Source organism: Hydra viridissima, unplaced genomic scaffold (genome assembly GCF_058129835.1).
Source record: "Hydra viridissima isolate aposymbiotic clone 2 unplaced genomic scaffold, HvirCarnegie_v1 scaffold_15, whole genome shotgun sequence".
In the NCBI taxonomy this organism is placed as follows: domain Eukaryota; kingdom Metazoa; phylum Cnidaria; class Hydrozoa; order Anthoathecata; family Hydridae; genus Hydra; species Hydra viridissima.
The window spans coordinates 5,844,874-5,867,905 of record NW_028324314.1 but is presented as its reverse complement, the minus strand read 5'-3'; the positions used below and the strand labels follow the sequence as shown (position 1 = coordinate 5,867,905).

Genomic DNA, 23,032 nt, shown 5'->3' with positions numbered 1-23,032 from the left:
AAAATATTATGCTTTATGTTTCAAAGTAAAATCAATCCGTCCTTACACGTTTTTAAAGATTTTATTACCTTAAAAACAAAAAATAAGTATACACTACGAAATGATAACTCACTCTTTGAACCCTTTTGTCGAACAAAATTCAATCAGTTCTGTATAGCTTATCGTGCACCCAATCTCTGGAACAAAATTGTTTTACCTAATTTTGATTTATCAATTACCTTCCCAGTCTTTAAAAAGAAATTTAAAAAATTCATTCTCTTTAATGACAATATGTTGAAATACTTTTAAAATTAAGAAATTTGTATAAACACGCTCTTTTGTTTTTTGTATTTTGTCATTTTTATTTGTCTATATCTATTAATGGCTTAAGTTATATTCTATTATAACTTTTTATGGTTCTGGCGACAAGATCATTAGATCTTCTATCAGATACCAAGTTTTTATTTAAATTAGCCTATATATCACGGATTTAATTGCATCACGAAATAATATATCTCGGATTTTGATGTATTACGAGAACATATGTCATGGATTTTGTTGTATTACGAGAGCATATATCACAGACTTTATTATATTACGACTAATTAAATGTAAAACTGAAAAAATATATATATATATATATATTTTGAAAATATTTTTTCATATTCTCATTACCCTAGTCTTCCAATTTATTAATCAGTTTTCTTTTTAAAAATCCCACAAAAATAAAAGATGTAACAAGGAGTGAATTAAAGCTGTTCGGAATTAGGGAAATCTACGGTAATACTTTTAAATACAAACAAGAACTTTTAAAATACAAAAAAGATTTGCAAAATTTAAATTTAAATGCGTGTAAACGATTTAGCGAAAATTTATTGGCTTCTTAAAACAATTGCGCTTTTTAAGAAAACGTTAATTGGTTACTTTATAAATTCGAAACGAGATATTTTAAAACGAGATTATTATACTTAAAATAAAATATTTCAACATTTCAATTAACAATTTAACTAAACTAGTCCAAAATTAAGACTTGAAATGTAAATCCGCAAGCCATTTTTAAACCAGGATACTTGAGATTTGGCAAAACCTCATTTCTAACCTAGACACAGTAACTGCAACATTACGCAACTTAAAATTCAAAAAAAAAGCTAAAATCGACCTACCCTAATGTATGTGTATGTGGTAATAAGTGCTTTATAGTTGTTTTATCAATGTGTTTTTAGAATAATGTAAAGTGTTTTTTATTGTTTGTGCATGTGTTAATATGTATTATATAATTGTTTTAAAAATGTGTTTAAATATGTATATAAGGTATATATTTAACCTTATATACATATTCAAACACATTTGTTGTGTTTGTAGTTGGTGCATGTTTATATTATGTTTTTTCCGTGTTTTTAAAGTGCTGTACTTGGTAAACATCTACCTGAAAATTAATTAGTGTATTTTAGAGAAGGAGCAGAACTAATGGCTTTAGATCGTGCAGCTCAATGTGATACGCACCTAATGGCATGGTTAAGTTAAATACTGAAAATGAAAGAGCACATTGCTATTCGTATGTAGACATTCCTTATCACTTTATATTTGATGATAAACATTGTAAATGGAAGGTTAGACAAAGGGCTGATAATAAAATGAGAGTAAGAATGTATAAAGTTAATCCAACTGGAGAATTGTTTTTTCTTAGACTGTTACTTTTGCAAACACAAGGAGCAATATCTTGGGAGGATGTGCTTACTGTTAATGGTATTGTCCTTGAAACGATTTAAGAAGCATGTGTTTTAAAACGTTTGTTGCAAGACTTAAATATGGAAATAATAGGCTGAAATCTAAAAAATTTTGATGAAAATGTTCAACAATCTATTGAGGAAGCCAATCAAATGAGACTGTTGCTCAATGTCAATCAATTAAATGTATGTAATGCTCTCCTTGCTGTACTGAATGAGCAAGCAATTGTAGAAAATCAACATTCTAGATTGTTTTTCATGGATGAACCAGCTGGTAATGGAAAAACCTTTACTTATAATTATTTGATTGCTGAAACAATAAGTAGGGGCTTTAAATCTGCTTCAGCTGCATGGACTGGCATAGCAGCAACTCTTCTTACAAATGGATCTACATTGCATGGATTATTCAAACCTCCTGTTCCAATATTGGATAATAGCAAATGGAATGTTACTCCTAACTCTTTTCACGGGCATTTTTTAAGACAAGTTAGTTTGTTTTTGCTTGATGAAACATCCATGATACCTAAACATGCCTGAAAAGAGGACAACCAGCTGAGATAGTAGAATCGTGTATAAAATGATCTTTGCATTGGCAATGGGTGCAGAAGTTTGCTTTAACTGAAAATATGAGAGTACAAGATAGGGAAGGTGAATTTTCCCAACGGCTACTAAAACTTGGGAATGGAACAATACCAGTCAAAGAGGAGGATCCTTTTAAGGATGCATTAAAATACCAAATCAGTGCATTATTAGAGAAAATAAGTCGATTTTTGAAAAGATTTTTAAAGATGCTGATCAAACTGATTATTCTAAATGCGTGATTTTAACGCCAACTAATATTGATTCATTATCAATCAATGAAGAAGTGCTTGAATGTCTGCCGGGTGAGGTCAAAATTTATTTGAGTGCTGAAAGAAATAACTTTCCTGTTGAGTTTTTGAACAGCTTAACTCCTTCAGGTATGCCACCTCATTGCTTAAAATTGAAAATTGGTTGTGTAATTATGCTACTTAGAAATTTAGATCTCAAAGCTGGGTTATGCAATCATACTCAAATGAAAGTTTGTGCTCTTTAAAATAATTATATTGATGCAGAGGTTTTGACAGGTGTTTCTGGTGGTAAACAGGTTTTTGCTCCTCAAATTCAGTTGGCTCCATCAGATTCTAATTTACCTTTTGTTGTGAAACGTCGTCAGTTTCCTGTCAGATTAGCTTATTCAATAACAATTAATAAAAGTCAAGGTCAAATATTTGATAGAGTTGGGGTATATCTCAAAAAAGCCATGTTTCTCTCATGGTCAACTATATTTTGCATGTTCAAGAAATAGAGCATTTAATATTTTGTTTTTTTAAAATTGGTAGACATCTCATTCAAGGTATGGTAGGTAAAAAGTGTTACACAAATAATGCTACATTTTCTAATGTTCTTAAATTATAGTCTAAAGACTATAATTTAAGAACATTAGAAAATATAACAAGGGTGTAAATATTCTATTGTTATGTGTTTTTGTTGGGTGTAAATATTCTATTGTTATGTGTTATTGTTGTGATGTTTTTTGGTTGAAATTCATTTTTAACAATAGACACCTTCATGTTGGTGACTATTGTTAAAGATGAATAATAGGTAGTTTCATTATTAGAACTTACTGCTTTTTATCTACTAAAAGCCAAGACAACATGCTAAAAATGCAATTTATATCTAAATTTGATTTTTTTTTTTTTTTTTTTTTTTTTTTACGTTAGTATTGTTAATCCTTTTATACTTCGAAATAGATTTTATAGTTACATTTTCAATAAATATTTATATTAACTGCCATGTCAAAATAGGTTACTATAAATAGGTAAATCGATTTTCAGTTTTTATGTGGTGTTTTTGTTCTTTTTTTTTGTTATTTTATTTTATGCCTAATAATTTGTTGTACATAACTTAGGATCTTTTTAAACGGGGGGTGAATATTGTAGTTTTGCGCAGTTGTCAAATATCGAGTCACTTATATTTTATAAGGTGTTTAACCCCTTTCTGCATACTGTATCATATATGATGCAGTTTACAAATTGTGTATCTCTGGATGAATGTGCTGAGATTTTTAACTAGAAATGGGATTATTTTAAGCCTACTATATTTAGGTGAGTGTGGCCAGCGCACTTAGATTGTTTTTGCAACTTTTATTTTAAATTTTATTCCTTGTGTTATCAAAATGGCATCCGGCAGCAAATCAACTAATTCTTGTTAGTACATCGTTTTGTCGAGCAAGATTCCTTTTAATCATAAACTCAAAAAAATTTCCAAAGTTTCTTATACATATTGGTAGTCCTCTTGTGTATTTGTTTACTTATTTTTATGAACTGTCATATCTCCATGACTCTTTTTTTAACTGTATCAGAAATGATAAATTATGCATCTAAGGAAAAAAATTGTAATTTTATATTTTTGTGACAACAGCGCTGCTGATAAAGACGATAAACTTTTCAAGATCTGCCCTCTTATAAACAAAATAAATGAACAGCTGAATAGTATTCCAATATAAGAAAGTTTGGCGGTTGATGAGCAGATTGTTCCGTTCAAAGGGAGGTATTTAATCAAACAATACAACCCTAAAAAATTGCACAAATGGGGATTTAAAGTTTTTGTTCTGAGTGGTGTCTCTGGCTTCAGCTATAATTTTGAAGTTTACTTTGGAGGAGGTGACAACATTTGCCTTAAGAATGAACCAGACCTTGGGGTAAGTAGTAACGTTGTCATGCGTCTTGCCCGAATCTTGCCAGATGACGTCAATCATAAATTGTATGTTGACAATTGGTTCAACAGTATTGGTTTGAATGTTTACATTTTCAAGAGGGGAATTCAAATGGTTGGAACTGCACATAGGAACCGTGTTGGAAAATGCCCAGTCTTGTCAGATAAGGAATTGAAGCAAAGGGGTCGCGGAACATTTACCGAACATGTTACCAAGGTTGACGGAGTTGATGTATCGGTAGTTTCCTGGTTTGATAACAAAGTTGTAATCTTGCTGTTCAATTTTATTGGAAGTGAACCTTCAATAGAGGTTAAAAGTATTTCAAGAAAAGATATGTGCCATGTCAACATTTCCTGTCCGGGAATTGTCACTATCTACAACAAGCACATGGGCGGAGTTGACTTGCTTGACTCCCTACTTGGCTATTACAGGAACAAGATTCGGTCGAAAAAGTGGTATCATCGGATCTTTTTCCACTTGCTTGATATGTTCGTAATCAATGCCTGGATTCTGCGGCAGAAGCGTAATCCGTTAACTCCACTTGTCAGATTCAAATTGGCGGTAGCAGATTTGTTGCTTATGTAAAATGTGCTGATATCACGCCTCGTGTCGGTCCAAAAATTGCCATTCCCCATGAAGCGATTCGGTTTGATCAAGTTGGACATTGGCCCATATTGAATGAAAAGCGGGCTTGTTGCAAAAATGACAAGTGTTCCACCTTGTTTCCATTTTGTAAGAAGTGTGAAACTGCGTTGTGTATAAATAAGGACCGCAAGTGTTTTAAAGATTTCCATCATTAAATTTTTTTATTTATAATGATATCTTTATTGAGTGTATATAACTATCAAGCTCATATTCCTAGATAAACACTCTGTTTAACAACAAACATTAGTCTATAATTTCTTCATAAAGTTTCACTACTGCAAGATGTATCATATATGATACAAATAAATATTTTGCAATTTATTTGCCTTAACATTTTTTTTTTAATTTTTTTTTTGTTTTTTTTTTATGTTAGGCCATAGAATACTTTTAAAATCATTAGTTTAACTCAATATGAAAAAGTTATGCAAAAAGGGGTTAACTAATTAATTAGCTTAGTTTGCATTTGCAACACTTTTGAGGAAAAAAAAAAATTATTATACATGCAAGTCATTGTTTTACGTTTTGTTATTCTGGTAAAAGGTCTTCATCAAAAACTTGATTACTCTTAATAAAAATAACTCTATTCTCCTGACCACCATTAAGGCAAAACGGGGAAGAGAGGTCCTTTATTAGTGTCAAAATATTTAAACTATTGAAACAAAGAGGCCAAATATAAAAATGGTCAGATAAGTGCCATATATAGTAATGGTCAAATGTTCAGTTAATTTTAATAAACTTGTTTGTGTGTATTTAACGTTTTAAAGACAATTTCCTTTTTTTTAAGAAACATGTATCAAGGGGATACCAAAAAGTTATTAACTCGTATAATTTACGTTCGCTTTATATTAATATTAGTTAAAGTTTGTGTTATAAGAAATATAACAAGAATTTAGCTTTACTTTTTCGTCAATTTAAAGCATGATGAAGTGTTATTATTCTGTGTCACTAACAAAAAACGTATTGTTTTGAACTTAGCAATGTCGAGGAAAATGGTTCTGCTTTACACTGATATGACCTATGTCAGTTGTAAATTACATAAATAATGTTAAATAATTGGTAAATTATTTTACCTCCGCATACTTTTTATTTTAATTTTACAGATGGTTTCATTTTTTCAATTTAAAAGTGTTATTCTAAAAGGGTATTAGTTAAGGTTTCGCAACTTTAAATTGTGGAAAACAGCCACTATAAATTAACAGACCAACCATAACCCGTCACGGCGATCTTTCGTTTATGGATTTTCCTAATATCCGTGGATCTGGAAATTACGAAATAGTGAAACAACTCCATGTAACCTATTTAACCGTACGGTCAATAACCAAAATTTCACCATTCGTTCAATAACCGGATACCCGGGTACCCACCAACTGTGTAGTGAAAAGAACAAAACTATAATGTTCAAAGTTTATTGTGAAAAAGAGAAGTTTTTTTTTCTTTATTAGAAAGTAATAATACTATAAGTAAATAATCGTATTGAGTAATGGATAATACAATGGATGATGGATGGAGTTATGGAAATACGATGGATAAATTAGGTTTTCAACGGTAATGAGTAATTTCCTTGTTTTATTTTTGAATAAATTGTTTTGTACTTTTAATCAAAAAATAAAATAATAAACTGAAAACTTTTTTCAATAGAAATGTATTCGAAATATTTGATGGTGAAGAGTCTGGCAATGGCCACGTGTAGGATAGTGACGATGATGATTTTTTACCAGAGAGTGAAGTGGCAGCTTCAGATTTTGATGATACTGGTAATTTACAATTCTATTTTCTATTATGCAACAATGATTTTGAAATATAATGTTTTATATATTATGTATATTTTTATAAGAAGTTGATGAGAATGCACTCGGCGAAGATGAAGAAAGTGAAATAGAAGATGATGAAGAAGAAGATGAAGAAAGTGAATTAGAAACGTCAGTTAGTGGGCCAACTATGATAGCAAAAGATGGTACTAAGTGGGCTGAGATACCAAAAAGTGAACATCAAGTTGCAAGGCATAATATTGTGTGACAGAGGTGTGGGCCTAAAAGAAATACGAACATGCTGTCAATTCTAGACACATTCAAATTATTTTTCACTCCAGAAATGGCTGATATCATTATACGTCATACGAATAAAAAAGCAAACTTAACATATAAAACATATAATGAAAAAAATCCAATTAAAAAACAACTAGTGTGGCAAAATCTTGAACTTCAGGAATTTTATGCATTCCTGGCTATTTTGATAACCTCTGGTGCTAACAACTCAAATACTGACAATACAAAGGATATGTGGCAGTCGTACTCATATCCATTGTATCGTGCAACAATGGGCATCAATCGCTTTTGGAACATCATTCGTTTTATTCGATTTGATGATGCTAATACTCGTACTCAACGCATGGAGATTGATAAAGCTGCTCCAATACGAGACATTTTGACAATGCTTAATAGTAATGTAGCAAAACATTATAACCCAACAGAGCACCTGACCATCGACGAGCAACTTTACACATATCGGGGTCGAACTAAGTTCACTCAATATATTCCATCAAAGCCAGCCAAGTATGGAATCAAAGTATGGTGGATATGTGATGCAGAAAACTCGTATCCCCTCACAGGTCAGATTTACACTGGAAAATCAAGTGCCGGTCGTGAGAAAAATGTTGGTGAGAGAGTTGTAAAAGACTTGGTAGTACAATACAAAGGATCCGGTAGAAACATTACAATGGACAATTACTTCACTACTCTGTCATTGGCAAAATCTTTACTATCCTGGGATCTAACAATTGTTGGCACTTTAAAGAAAAATAAGACATGCATTCCACCAGCAATGACTGCATTGAAAACACGAGAAGAACTATCCACCGTGTTTGGTTTTCATGAAAAAGTAACCATGTGTAGTTATGTGCCCAAAAAAAACAAAGCAATGATTATGCTATCATCAATGCATCAGGTAGCAAAGATCGGTGATGATGCAAAGAAAAAACCAGAAATTATTGAATTTTACAACTGGTCAAAAGCTGCTGTTGACACAATGGATAAAATGCTTGGTAGATACACTACTAAAAGATTAACTCAAAGAGGCCTCTAGCATTTTTCTACAATATTCTCGATGTTACCTGCCTTGCAGCATATTTCCTTTATTATGAGAATAATAAAGTGCTTCCAAAAAAATCATATGAGCGACGATTGTTTTATCGGCAACTGGGCAGAGAGCTGTGTAATCCGTTTGTTGAAAAACTTTCGCATAATCCACAAATCATGAGACAGTTTACTACGAAAGTGGCAATTGAAAGTTTTTTTGGTCGAGCAATAAATCCATATGTGCAACAAACAGCATCTAAATCTTCTAAACCCCAGGCACAACTCGATTCAACCAGAAGGAAAAAGATTACTGGGGTATGCCACGTTTGTCTCACCAGCGAATTTAAAAAACGTCGCAAAACTCGAAAATCATGTTCGATATGTAAGTTCCCTATTTGTGATGAGCATTGTGTTTCAACCACGACATGTGAGGAGTGTGTTAAATAATTAACTTCTTTGTTACTTTTTATGGCAATGTGTTTAAATAAAAAAAATACTTTAATAAACAGTCTTATTATTGTGTATAAACCCAGCTTTCATTTATAATAACTTAAGTGAGTACCGGGGTACCCGGTTATTGAACGGAGGAGGTATCGAGTTTGATAGTTAATAACTGCTATTGAATGATTGATTCCAAAAAATTTTGACGAAAAAGTGGTGTCAAACTACTTCAACTTTGGGGATCCGAGCAGTCATAAAAATATTTTAAAGGGAAGTTAACAAATTCTACTTTGAAAACTGGAATGGATACCCGGGTACCCGGTTATTGACCAGACGGTTAAAATGTTTTATACAATGCGAATTCACCTTACTTTGTAAACAAAAACTTGTGCGTTATATAGTCAGAACGTTGTTCTTTTGTTTTCAAAAAAAAAAAATGTTTTTTTGACGAAACCATGCAAATAAAATTCACTTTTAAGATTATCGACGTTCGGGGGCAGATTACCGACGTTCGGGGGCATTTGAAAATACACACGAAGGAACAAAGGAATTTTGATTTTTTTTTTGACAATTAGGAAATATAAGACCTGTTTTATTAAGAAAAATAGAAAGAGAAAGGTTTGTTATTTTTATTATGTAGAATTTACTATTTAAAAAATCACTCTTTTTTTAGAACTTTTAGCCGAATACGTCACGAGATTCCAGGTCTGCAAAATTATTTAACTTTAAAGAAATAATTGCGTGTCTGTATTTTGTTCAAATAAATAAAGACATAATTTCTTTCTGTATTTTGTTTCGTTATAAAAAACTTGGTGTTTTTACTGTGGACCAGTACCTAAGTTTTCAATATATATAACTTTAGAAGATTCTGAAGATATTTATTTTCTTTTTTAAACAAAGGAATTATTAAATATTATTCTCAACTGGAGAATGCTGTTAGTTATGTTATTAATAATGAAACAAATTCTAAGCGAGCAAGTTATATTAGGCATCAAGTCACCAAAACCAATTGAACGACAAAATTATGGATTAGTTCTAAAAGTTTTTTGTGATGAAACAGTTGCAGCATTACGTGTAAAAATTCCTGAAGCTAAAGATACTGCACTTTTTATTGGAACAGTTGTTAAGTGATGACTTATTGTCAACAGTAAAGCAAAAGGTCTATATATTAGATTAAATGATATTCGAAGAAAGCCTATTACTTCAGTCAATGATTAGCAAATAGATTTCTTAGAGAACTATATTTTTTATTTTGCTGAAAATTTGAAATGCGTAAATTCAAAATTAAGAGAGAAAAAGTTAACAATGGATACTGTGAGTGCTTTGCAAAAAACTTTGAAAAGATTAGCAAGCTGTGCCAAGTATTTGTTGAATTGCGGTGTATCTTATGTATTGCTAGGACAAATGCAATCAGATGCACTAGAAAAACAGTTTAGGAAATATCAGCAAGGGTCAGGTGGCACATATCTGATAACTGTGCAAAAATGTTATTCAAAAATTTAGAATCGACAAAACTTGTAATTTGATAGACGAACAAGCAGATTTTACAATATTTCCTCCTGCTCACCACCATTGTGATAACTGTGAACTTGATGTGTAGTTTAATATGTCAATATGTGAAAATTTTGAGGCTCAGTTGCCAAATGAATGCAAAAAAGGGCTTTTATATATTTCAGGTTTTATTGCTTACAAACTTCCGGAATTACATTCAATTTTAGAAGAAACAGACACCTTTGATATGTTTCAAGAAAATGGAACTTTGATTAGTTCTTTGAACAGGGGAAGACTAAGAGAACCTTCTGACAATTTAGTCTATTTTGTTATTTATTGTTTTTTTATATTTGAAGTGACACTTGTGAATAAAGTTTCACCATTGTTGTGCAAGAGAGGATTAATTGACATTTTTATTAACTGCAATAGTAAATTTCAATTAAAAAAGTTTGCTGCATTTTAGCAAACATTTCTTTAAACAATTATTGTAAAAAACACTCTGAAGATTTTGGGAAGGAATGTTTAATAAAACAAGTAAAACTTTCAACTTCAAAATAAAATACTTTGAGTTAAAAAAAGTTAAAATAATTTTAATAAAATAAAGTTAGCATATTTGTTTGTTTTTATCAAAAAGTTTATTATTTGTATTACAAGTGTTAAACAGCTACAATAAACATATAGTTATAAAAATGAGATTTAGTCATTTTTAGCTAAACTCTTTAAATTTTTATTGTAATTAACTTATTTATAAACGTAAAAAAAATTTCTACAATATTTGCTTCCGAAATTTAATCAAAATGTTTTGTTCTAATAAAGCTCTTTATTTGTTTCTGAAGTTTGTTTACAAAAGCAAGGATAAAAAATAATTTTAACCGTAAAAAAAGTTGGCCTTCGCTATTTTTACGGAAAATGAGCTGTTGTAGCCTGTTTGAGAAGGCCTTGAAATTACGGAATGAAAAATCTTATAAAAATAAGACCGAATAAAACACGGACGATCTCGAAAAATTTATTAGTAAGTCAAAAAGAAGATCGCCGTGTGTATTACGGGTTGCTTTTTGCTAGTATAAATAAATGATGAATAAGTTTTAAAACGGTAAACAGCCGAAAACTATAAAAAGCTCAAAAAAAAGAAGAGAATTGGTTAAGAGGGTTAAGAGATGGTTAAGGTAGAGTAAGAGATTTAAAAAAGAATTTTATGAGAAAAGAGATTTAAAAGAAGATTTTATGAGAAAAGAGTTTTAAAGAGATTTAAAGAAAAGATTTTATGAAAAAAGAGTTTTAAGAGATTCAAAAGAGGAATTTATGAGAAAAGGATTTTTAAAGAGAATTTTATGAGAAATATTTATGAAGATTTTAAAGGAAAACTTACGAGAAGAATTGGTAAGAAAAGATATTTGAGTAACTTTAAATACGCGTTATTATTTATTGATATTTGCATGAGTTAATATTAAGGGAATATATATTGATAAGAATATTTGAGAATATTTATTAAGAAATAAGTAAGAGAAGAAGAACCAGTAGTAAGTACTTTTGTTTGCATTTCGATTATTAATATTATTGTTGTTATTACTATATGCGTTAAATATTGTTATTGAAACGTTTGATGCTCTAACCGCGCATCTTATCATAGCCGCGCCGTAATATATGAGGGACCGAACATAGACAACATTTAAGGTGGTACCAGAGTAAAAAAAAGGCTATTTTTGATAAAATTTAGAAATATACCAATATTAATGTTTTGAATTCTTACATCTACCTATTTCAATGTGCGTTTTGCAAAAAGTTAAAAATCTTCTTAATTTTAATCAAATTTGCCCTTTTTTTAAAGAGCAGTTGGTTCTTGCTTCATAGCAACGACCTTAGCAACGCTTTTTCTCCAACATCTCCTTAACCAAAAAAGCGATTAACTTTAAATTTTTGCTAAACAATTCTCAAGACGTTTGGCTTCTCCTTAAATATTATTTAAAGCTTTAAGCTGTACGTTGAAACCACTAAAATTGTTCTCAAAGCAGAGCTCCTGAAGGACGGTAGTTACTTTTTTGTCAGTCTTCCTTCAGTTTAAATTGAGTTATAATTAAAGATTCTTGCTTCTGCAGTTATTAACTATAATGACGGTGCTACAGGACTACTTCCTGTGTTTACTAAACTAGGTGTAAATTGTGGTTTTTATACTACTGAGGGAAGTCAAAATAAAGATATTCATCGTGTTAAACAATCGGACCATATTACAGAAGACTGTGTTAAAAAAAAGACGTAAAAAGCTCAGAGCCATGAGAAAAGGGTATAATGATAAAGATAAATTAGAAGAGGGAGAGACATATGGTTATGGTCATTATTAAATAGTTTGTGTTACCATATAATTAGAATATAAAACTTTTTAAAACTTATTTTAGCTTTTCTGCTATTCGCCAAATACACTAAGGGATAGTCTCTTCATATCAAAAAACTGTTTGATGTGAAAAACAGCATATACCTTTGGTGTAATATTGCATATTTGCAATTCTAAGAATGAACTTTTAAACTGAATAATGTTTTCAATAAAACCAAACACCTGGAAGATAGTCTTTTTCAGAATGCTGTTAAAGAAGGTCCAGGTTGTTGATGAATTTGTAACAATGATCGCCTGACTGCAAAAACAGCAAAATTTATAAAAATGATTAACCACGCCGAGATTCTTCTCGGCGTGGTTAATCATTTTTATAAATTTACAACTCCATACATACAACTCCACAGGGGTATAAGCTATAAAATCAATCATTTGGCTGAACCAGAGATAGTTGGCTAATGAATTACATTGCCAGAAGCTTAGACCTTCTTGATACTACTATCAGATCTCTGGAATGCTTGGTAAAAGTTCATCAAATATCCAGGTTTCTTCAGAGTGTCACAGCTGGAAAGAAAACTTGAGTCCACATTGCACCATGTACATGGATGGGAGCTTGCATTTTGAATTCTATAAATGATATTTGCAAGCTTCAAATTACATGAGATAAGAAATCTACAATTTTTGATTGGGAAACTGATTGCAATTGTGAGCCATTGCCAAGAAGAATTAAGCAGCCAAAGCAGCGGTTTTGAGGTTAAGATCGTTAACAAAATAATGGTCGGTACATCCCTAAGTGCTGATGTGAAAGGAAACTTAAAAACTAACCACCAAGTTCAAGTCACGGTTCTAGGAGTTGTGACGTCTGATGGAAAAAATATGTTTCCCCATATTTCAAACCTGTTGAAAAAGTGACATAACAAATTAAAAAAAAAAAGTTTTGCAAAAATCTTGTGTCGTTTTCATTTTATAAACAAAAACATTTAAGGCTACCAGGTATAAAATTATACAATAAGCTAAGATATATATAATAATAATAATAGGGTTCTGCGAATCAAGTGCTCCTTTGATTTGAAAAAAATGATTCGAGTTTTTTTAACCATTTCTCAGTTTTTTAGTTTTTTTTTTTTTTAAATACATCGCTAAGAAGTTGATAAAAAAAACTATTTTTAAAACCTCAGCGGTTAATGGCCTTAAAACGTAATGTGTTATTATTATAAATTGACTTTTTGCTGAGTGCGTGTTAAAGTGCCGATTAGTGACAGTAACACCGCGAAGCACCGATTAGTAACGCAAATTGAAAAAAACCAGTTGTTTTTTCCTTCAAACTTTTCAATCAATTTTTCAATTTAGCTTTTGTAGTAATAATATTAAACTTCCTACTTTTTTAGTTGCTACAAAGTTAGAGAATACTTTTAAAATTGTGAAAAATCTTGGCTATGTAAACTGAGAGAATGCAAAAAAAATGTTTTGTTCAAAAACTTGACTTTATCTATAAAATTATTTACACGGAGAGGCAACTGTTTGTCGAGCAGCTACTACAAAAAAGGAGATTGGAAACACCAATAACAGAAAAAAGCATCAGTTTCTACGTTGACCACATTTTTTTAATCGACCTCCACTTGATACAGCTTTTTCGACTTCCACTTGATACAGCTTTTAGAAAAAAAAAAGATTGTTTAATGCAAAGGTTTATTATTGAAGATGGAAACAATTTAAGACAGCTCCTGGATCTGGCTTCATCAACTTATGTTTGGTATTTACTCAAGGGCAATATCATCCACCGCTGTTGTACTCTTAAACTTTAATATTGAGTAAAATCAGCTACTCATAATCAATCAATTCTTTTGCATTTATTAGCAAAATTTGTAGAATAGTTGGATTTTTCTACTTATCATCAGTTGGACAGTCAACTCATGAAAGACATTAAATTGCTCGAGGAAATTCTTAATCAAATCCTCTGAAATCCTCTAATGTGGAAAAGCGTTTTAACAACACTACTAACTTAGAGAATTACTCAACATCTCTTAAAACTCTTTCTAAACACATCTTCAAAACTCTCTTTAAAATAAAACACTTCATCAAAATCTTTCCTAAAAAAATCTCCCAAAAAAAAGCCAAAAAAATCTCTTCTCTTTCCTCAGATTTTCTCGATCGTTCCTTTTTTATCTAAACGCAGATGTTCTTTCGAATTCTCTTACAGACAATGGATTTCTTTTTCTTCAAGTTTTGTACTTTTATTTTAAGTTCTGAGTCATGGTATTCTACAACAGGTATTACAAGTTTTCTTTTTATTAGTCTTTATATCAGAATGGCTACAAAACTTTCTAGAACTTTACTAATTAAAATCATATCATTGTGTTTCAATTCGTGTTTGCGAAAACAGTTTTAATCCTTAATGGTGGGACTTATTCATTTTTCATGTCATTAGACATGTGTCCACCTGGTGTTTTTGGTTGACTCGCTCTTTTCTTCGTTCGAATGTAGTGTGTTTGAGTCGGGTAAAACTTGAAGGTGATGTTTATAATATTCTCATTTTCCGTCCTCACAGTATTTGAGCGTGATGGCACACTTCGATTCAGACAAATAGGAGCGGATCAAATTCTGCCTGTCATGTTCCTAGTTTGATGACAAACATACTGCTTCAAACATTTTTCAAAGACTTAAAAATGTTGCGAAAGATTGGGAGCTAAAAGACAAAATCACAGTCTGCTTAAGAGAAATTACAGCAAATCTAAAAAATCAGCTTTCAAGGAACTATAGTCTTTTTACAAGTCTTCTGGGTGTCTAAATCGTTTACTACAACGTGTGATCAAAAAAGGACTTTTTTCACTCAAGAGTGTTGAAAGTTTGATAGAAAAATCTCGAAAGCCTTGCACTCATGCTTCTTATTCAAACTCCTTCTTTGCTGCGCTCTACAAACAACAAGACATTCAGATGAACAATTTTGACAGGCTTGGACTCAAAAGTGATGTCCCAGCACGCTGAAATTCAACTTATTAGATGATTAAAAGATTTCTGTACTTTAAATCTGCAATAGCTACCACACTGCTCATCCGTCCTTCCAGCGGTATTGAGTTCACTTTAAACGATTGGAACCTGTGTAAAAAGCTGGTAAACATCTTAAATATAAAACTATTTCTGTGATGAGAACTACCTCTGTTGAGAACACTGGATTTTTTTCAATTATGCAAAATATATTTGCACAGTCACAGAGTACAAGGTCCGAAAATATAATATCCAAATTGGCAAAGAAAGATTTAAACGCGTAATATCTTCATGCAGTTCAGATTTTTGGAAAAAATATTAAACAACATTAAAACCAAAATTTGATTGACAAAAGTATCAAAGAGATTCCTTACTGTTACGAACTGTTCGTGGACGACCCAACCTTTCACGGTCTTCAACACCACCAGTTTCACGCAACCGTTGGATAGTTCGATAAACACATCTCTCAGTAATTCCATTCACCTTTACTAATTTGAATATTTCAGCACCCGTAAGTCTTTCCTCATAATGTCGTTGAATCAACAAACGATGAACATTCATTATGACTACAATAGAAAGAACAAACCCAGTTACTATTGACAAAGTCAGTTACAATTGATAAGCATCATTGTACAGTTACAATTGTACTAAACTGATACAAAACTGATAAAAAATTTAATGATAAACACTTGTAAATAATGAAATATGGGAGACCGGAAAGTATGCACATTACTGACAGAACTTTCCGGTCACCCTGTATAGTATAGTTTTTTTGGCTTTAATTTGGTGCTCATATAAGATTCAGGGATTTTTGTGTTAAAAATCCCTGAATCTTATATGAGCACCAAATTTTTCAAGTTTTAGCCTGCTTCGATATTGTTTTCAGCCAAAATTTCAGTATCGGTTTCAAAACCTAAATTTGAGCCGAAACCAAAATTTCGGTACTTTCGGTTTCGGCTCAAATTTAGGTTTTGGTCGTTCACTATATATATAGAGAGAGATTTTTATGTATTAGATTTTTAACTGTGGTTGGAGTAGCTTTACTGAATTCAAGTTTACACTTGTGTTCTGGTTCAGACAAACTGTTCCACAAAGTCAAGCCTCCTTATTTGAAATGATTGATAAAGCAACTTGTTCAGCTTCCAATTGGCTGTTTGAGAAGCTTTTGCTGCCTTTCTTTAACAGTTAATTGTGCTCCTATCAGAACTACAGAGAAATATTTTTTGCACGTTTTTTCCATAAAAGGCTGAAGTAGGTCATTTTTGGTTCACCTGGTAAATAGTTTAAAAAAGAGATTTTTTGAACCTGTAAATGAAACAGTCACAGTTGAAACTTGTCGAATGCCGAATGTGAATATTCTCAAATGCATAAAGTTGTGGCAGTGGACCAGAAAGATCTCTATCGAATTTCAAATTCAGTATTTTGTAACAGACTTGGCACATGCCAGTTAGAATTATCAAGTCTTCAAACTCTTTGACGTACTTTTTTCTTAAACTTTTTTGTTGTGTAATTTTTCATTAAAAGAATTCAGCCATAATCTCACTTTATATCTCGCTTGATTCATCTGCATGCATCAGATAAAACAATTCGTCTGTCTGTTTTCATCATGATTTTATTTTTTAAAAGTCAAACTGCAATTTTTCTAATAAATGAACACAATCCAACTTAACAGTTAAAAAATTCAATATTATTGAATTTTTTAACTATTAAGTTGCACAACTTGAACGAAATAGGAAGTTAAAGAACTTATATTAAGTATTTTAACTTATTTAAGTATAGATGCTGCAAGCTGAGTTAAAGGTAAAATAACAAAAACTGTGTAAACTTTTTTTTGCCCTTAACCAAAAAATATATTTTCATTAAATGTTCTGAAAATGCACCCATTTTGTGAAAAAAAAAATGGGTGTGTAACATGTGTATTTTCAAAGACATGTGCAATATGTGCATCTTCAAAGATATGAAATCTAATAGTTTGATAGTATAAATGTATAGTCTTGATCAACACTTTGTATGTCAGCTTTTCTATATCCAAGATATGCACCATCTAATTGAAAAGAATTAATTAATGATACAAAACTGAGATTCTGTGGCTCAGGTTTTTGTGATTGTGCAACTGAAATATTTAAACAATAAATAATCTTTTTATTCTAATATCAATTTCAAAAATTGATTAAATATACAGGATCAAATGTTATTTTTCTTATCAAATGTTGTTTTTCAGTTATTTTTACAAGATGAATTATGCAGTAGAAAGATAATGCTTTTTTACTTTCTCTGTGTCTGAAAAAAAAAAGTTAGTTTCCAAACCACGGATAGACACGTCAAATTTGTAATGTTGACATTTCGCTTTTTTGAAATGTTTGCCATCTCAAGCAATCCAGCACTTAAAATGGCAAACATTACAAAAAGGTGTTAAGAAATAATTATGAGGTTAGAAAAAACATTAAGATGTTTAATGATGATATATTTGATTATTCAACTTTCTTTATGACGAATCAATAAAATTTGCTTTTTTTTAAAACCTGAATTCTTTCATGAACATTCAGGAATGATTTCAAAATAATTTTCAGACCTTGAACACTTATACAATTACCAAGAAAAAAAGCTTCTTATGGACTTTTTAAGATATTAGTTGTCATTTTGAGCAGGTTGTGCCCTTAATAAATAGTTTTACCATTTTGCCGATTTTTGCAGAACCGCAAAACCACAAATTTTTGGTTTTGCGTCCTTTACCGTTTTCGGCAAAATTACAAACGCTTTGCGTATTTATTGTTATCCAGAAAAATAAGCTGGAAGAGTGTTTTATAAAATTTTTCTTGAAAGTTGAGTTCAAAAAGAAAGTTTTGGTTGCACTTTGATCTTCAAAAATCGCAGTAATGAAAAAGACAACTATTTTTTTTATTTTAGCGTGGTGTTTTATATTAGCATTAGCTGTTATTACTTTGAATTACATACCAATGTCAATGAAACCTTTGAGATTTACAAAACGATTTAAACACAGTTTAGATTTAAATGCAAAAGAGTCAAATAAAACAAGAAATGAAAGTGGTATTAATGAACATCTGACAAATATTAGCAGTTTATGCTCAGATAAAGAGCCAAATATTAAAGAAAAAAAAGTGCTTGCTTATGCTTTATTTGGGGCAAATTCCTGGAAGAGCTACGGAAGTCATGTTATATCAGTCGCAGAAGAAGCAGACAGAAGTCACTTATATTCACAATGGTATGTAAGAGTATATCATGACGGACAGACAGAGCTATCTCTTGAAAGGCAGAAAGAGTATAAAAAAAAATTTCCCAAACTTTTTTTTTGCAACGTGGCATTATTAAATATACCATCAATTCCTTTCAGTAAATTTAAAGAAGTCAATGGCATGGTTTGGCGATTTTTACCATTAGTTGACGAAACTGTCCAAATCGCATGTGGTCGGGATCTTGATTCACCGTTAACTTCTCGCGAAGAACAAGCTGTTCTAGCATGGATGAACACTTCAAAAATTTTTCATGTCATGCGAGATCATCCTCAACATAATTCAGCAATTATGGGGGGTTTGTGGTGTTTTAAATGCGGCGAAAATAGAAGCTTAGCAAAGGAAATTTTAAAAATTATTCTTATCAATGTTAAACGTAGGAATAACGGAAGAGAAGTTGCTCGTTGGGACGATCAGAACATTTTAAACTGGCTTGTTTGGCCTTTGATAAAATCAGATACACTGCATCACGATTCTTACCTATGTAGAAACTATCCTGGCAGTTCACCTTTTCCAGAACAACGTAGCAGTAAAAATTGTGTTGGTTGTTATCGAAATTACAATAGTACTACCATTGAGAAATGCCCAATAGAGTGTCGTCCGAAAAACCATAAAGATTGGGACTATTGTTAACAATTTTAGAATACATTAAAAAAAATCTCGTAATCTTGGTTTTGCCCTAAATACAAGTTTTCTTTTGATTACATGCGCTTACAATTTTTGGTTAGAAAACGTTTATATTTAAATGCGTGGAAGAATTAGCAAAAATGCCGTGAAAAGATTATTTATCCAAAATACGTCGTTCTGAAACATTTTTACATTAAATGACTTTAAATATAAGAAGAGTCCTTGGTAACAAGATTATGTTTCCAAAAAAGAACACTACACATTTCTCCTACAGATAATCATATGCTACATGCAACCGTGCGATAACGTTATCATATGTTCGAGTCGATGATATATTGTTACTAATTTAGATTACTTTTATCTAAAAAGAATGTAAGGATAAGTTTTTCCTGTCTTTTAAAGTCTTGTTAAACGTCGAAGATAATTTCTCAAAACTTATTCTTATTATAGAATGCTAATTTGTAAGGTGTTAATGACTGCTACATTTTGTGTAGTTTATTAAGTTCTTACTCGATTTAAGAAGATTTTAGAAAATCTACAGGTTTTAATGAGCAACGTGACTCTGGAAAAGACTAGGCTTGAAATAGTAACTTTTATGGGCCGAAGAGCACAAGTAAGTTCTGATTTATCACGGACCAAACTAAGTTATGAAAATCATTTTTTCAAATCATAGGGTAGGGCAGGTCTAGTTGAGCATAGGGGCAAGTTGAGCAACTAAAATATCTCAAAAACTACGCATCAAATGATAAAACATCTAATGGATGAAAGATAGGTATATATATAGTGGTAATACAATCCGCATCAAATAGTTGTTGGACCGTGGTCAAGTGAGATGCACGGACACTTCTTCGATTTTGGATCAAAAAAGTAAAAAAACTTTTTGCTGTTTTTCTCTTAGATTCTTAAAAACACATTTATCTGGCATCACTTAAGTGTTGATATTTTACTCATTTATTTAACTTTCGATTATACTTAGCCATCTTTCCCTAAGTATTATAGCTCTTTTTATAACCTAACTTTTGTGTCATGTAATCTAGTCGGGGTAAGTTGAGCAGGTTTGAAAAAAAAATAAAACGGCATTATCTAATACGGAGAATAAAATTTCGTTGGGTGAACATTTTAAGGCCCATAAACACTTTTAAATTAATCATTATTAAATACCGTTAACAATTTATAATAATATCTTAAATTCCTTTTTTTTTTTAAAATATGTTAATGTGACTTAAAACTATTAAACTTACCCCACATAGCTGCTCAACTTAGCCCTCTGGGTTAAACTTTAGGGAATATTTTCTCAAACAAATCTAAAAACGCTTTTTTTTTCTTAAGCAATTTTTAGCAGATAAAATTTTCTTTCTAAAGGCGGATTTCCACGGAGCGAATTATTTCGCGCGACGCGATTTTTTTCGCGGCTCTTTTTTCGCCGAATCAGAATTTTAATTTGCACTATCAAGTTGGCACGCCTTTTTTTTTTTTTTTTTACTAGAAAACATGTCATTAATATGAAAAAAGTTGATACTGATTAGTAGAAAAATAATTATTTTAAAGATACTGCAAATGAAACGAGAAAAGTTAAAGAAACGATTTTGGGGAAGGAAAATTTATGCCAAACGCCTACAGAAAGGAGAGTTTCATTTATTAGTACAAGATTTATGTTTGCACGACCAGGAATACTTTTTTAAGTATTTTTGTCTCCAACAACTTACGAAGAGTTGCTTGCGCTTGTAGCGCCTATCATTGTGAAATAAATAACTATAATGAGAGATCCTATCAGTCCAAGTGAGAAATTAGCCTTAATACTTAGATTCCTTGTAACAGGAGATGCTCAGTGTGCTATTGATGCAACTTACAGAATCATTACTTCCACTATTAGTAGAATTATTAGTGAAACGTGTGCAGCCATTTGGAATCAATTGAAAGAGAGAACTTTTCTAAAAGTCCCATCAGAAAAACATAGGGGAAAACCTCAATGAATGGGACAGTTTTTGCAAAATGCTTTTTAAACGTAGATAAAATTGTTTAGTATATATATTTAAATATGTTTGATAACCACCGACTCTTGCTCAATGATATATTAAAACAAAAAAATTGGATTTGCATTTGGCTATTGGTAAAAAGAGAGTTTTATTGGAGCATGACATTTGTCCCATTCATTAAGTATGTCTCATTGAATGGGACAAACATAAAAGAATTAAAAATAAACATATTTAATTCAATCATTTTTCAAATTAGTTTATTAATTGTAAATGTAGTTAAATATATAGATACATACATAGAGACCACACAAAAAATATTTTTAACTTTAAACATTTTAACTCTAATTAAATTTCAATCAAAGTAGAACTTTCTCATTTTAGAATATTATATTTAGTTATTTTTATTTAAGTAAAGTATTGCAGTATAAAAGTGTGTAAATAATACCCATTACCCATGGGGATAAAAGTAAGGGACTGCAGCATCCCTCTGCTGAGCTGTAAATAATACTTTATTAAATTCATTCAATAGGTAGTATTTTGTCCCATTCAATATGCGCATCACTTTATCCAAAAATGATTAGTCACACCAAAAACACCATTAATTAAGCTTGAATGTTTTACTCACTGTAGTACTAGAGACTGTTATCTATTTAAGCATGGAATTTTATTTTCCATAACTTCAAAAATTGCTGCAAAATCAGAAAAAAAAAAACATTTTTAAAAATTACTTTCTACATTCGAAAACACAATAACATCAATTGTCAGTACGGTCATAGAGCAATAGGATGGATGAGTCGGTCAGTTGAGTTCTTGTTTCTATCACTCTTTTTTACAGGAATTTGAACATCCTTACATCGATGCTTGTATAAGAATCTGAGTTTGTCCCATTCAATACTCGTCCCATTCATTAAGGTTCTCCCCTACATTTTATGCAAGCTCCACTTAATGGAGGGTCAAAATATTTAAACTATAAAAAAACGCATAGAATTGTCCTTTTAGCAGTTTGTAATGCTAAATACGAATCCGCTATGGTAGACATTAGGGACTCGGGAAGACAGAGCGATGGTAGTTTTTTTAACTGCAGTCTTGGTTATGATATTAAAAATGATAATTTAAATTTTCCTGATCTAAAAAATGTTGGTAATTCTGAAAAAATATTACCATATGTTTTAGTTGCTGATGATGCTTTTGGTTTAAAAAAACACATGATGAAACCGTATCGTAATGAAAATATTTGTATAGATCAAAGAATATTTAATTACAGACTTTCAAGAGCAAGAAGGGTTATAGAAAATACATTTGGTATTGCAACAACACGCTTTCGTATATTTCGCAGGCCAATTATTGCTAATCTCGATAAAGTTATTTTAATTACACAAGCGATTGTGGCTTTGCATAACTTTCCTATGAAAAAGAGATCAGCAAATAATTACCACTTCTGTCCCACAAATTACACTGATATTGAAGGTCCTGCTGGGTTTAGACCAGGTGATTGGAGGAAAGATAATTTATGTTCGGCTGCACTCCAACCACTGACACAATCAGGTTCTACTCAAAAGATGCAAAACAGGTTAGAGACGACTTTAAAGAATTCTTTAATACACCAGAAGGAGAACTGGGATGGTAATTAGACTTAGTAAATAGAAACTCATAAATTTGAAAAAATGTCAACTAATCAGTTAAAATTTCAATAAGAAAGTAAAAACTTTAAATTATTACTTCTGTAAAGTTTCTGAAGTTAATGTAGAAATATTGTTACTCTTTTAGTAAAAA

The 23,032-nt window shown here is 31.1% G+C and overlaps 2 protein-coding genes across 3 annotated transcripts; both read left to right on the top strand.

Moving 5' to 3' along the window:
* The first annotated feature begins 981 nt into the window (after positions 1–981).
* LOC149878380 (uncharacterized) lies at positions 982–5,573 on the top strand. 2 transcript variants are annotated; one of them, XM_090072404.1, is made up of 2 exons: positions 982–1,148; positions 1,431–5,573. In XM_090072404.1, exon 2 carries the CDS (start codon positions 1,860–1,862, stop codon positions 2,241–2,243), a length of 384 nt encoding a protein of 127 aa, XP_089928530.1. In that variant the 5' UTR covers positions 982–1,148; positions 1,431–1,859; the 3' UTR covers positions 2,244–5,573. The 2 variants fall into 2 exon arrangements, with proteins under 2 accessions (XP_089928530.1, XP_089928531.1); XM_090072405.1 differs by having other exon boundaries at positions 982–1,534; positions 1,667–5,573.
* A 12,484-nt stretch (positions 5,574–18,057) lies between these two features.
* On the top strand, positions 18,058–19,328 carry LOC145193399 (uncharacterized). The gene is made up of 2 exons (XM_080070859.2): positions 18,058–18,628; positions 18,758–19,328. Exons 1-2 carry the CDS (start codon positions 18,282–18,284, stop codon positions 19,287–19,289), a joined length of 879 nt encoding a protein of 292 aa, XP_079926985.2. The 5' UTR covers positions 18,058–18,281; the 3' UTR covers positions 19,290–19,328.
* The last annotated feature ends 3,704 nt before the right edge of the window (positions 19,329–23,032 follow it).

Coding starts and splice junctions, on each gene's coding strand:
- LOC149878380 (XM_090072404.1), top strand. CDS start 1,860: ATGAGACTGTTGCTCAATGTCAATCAATTAAATGTATGTAATGCTCTC.
- LOC145193399 (XM_080070859.2), top strand. CDS start 18,282: ATGAAAAAGACAACTATTTTTTTTATTTTAGCGTGGTGTTTTATATTA. Junction 18,629..18,757: donor AGTCACTTATATTCACAATG/GTATGTAAGAGT, acceptor AATTCCTTTCAG/TAAATTTAAAGAAGTCAATG.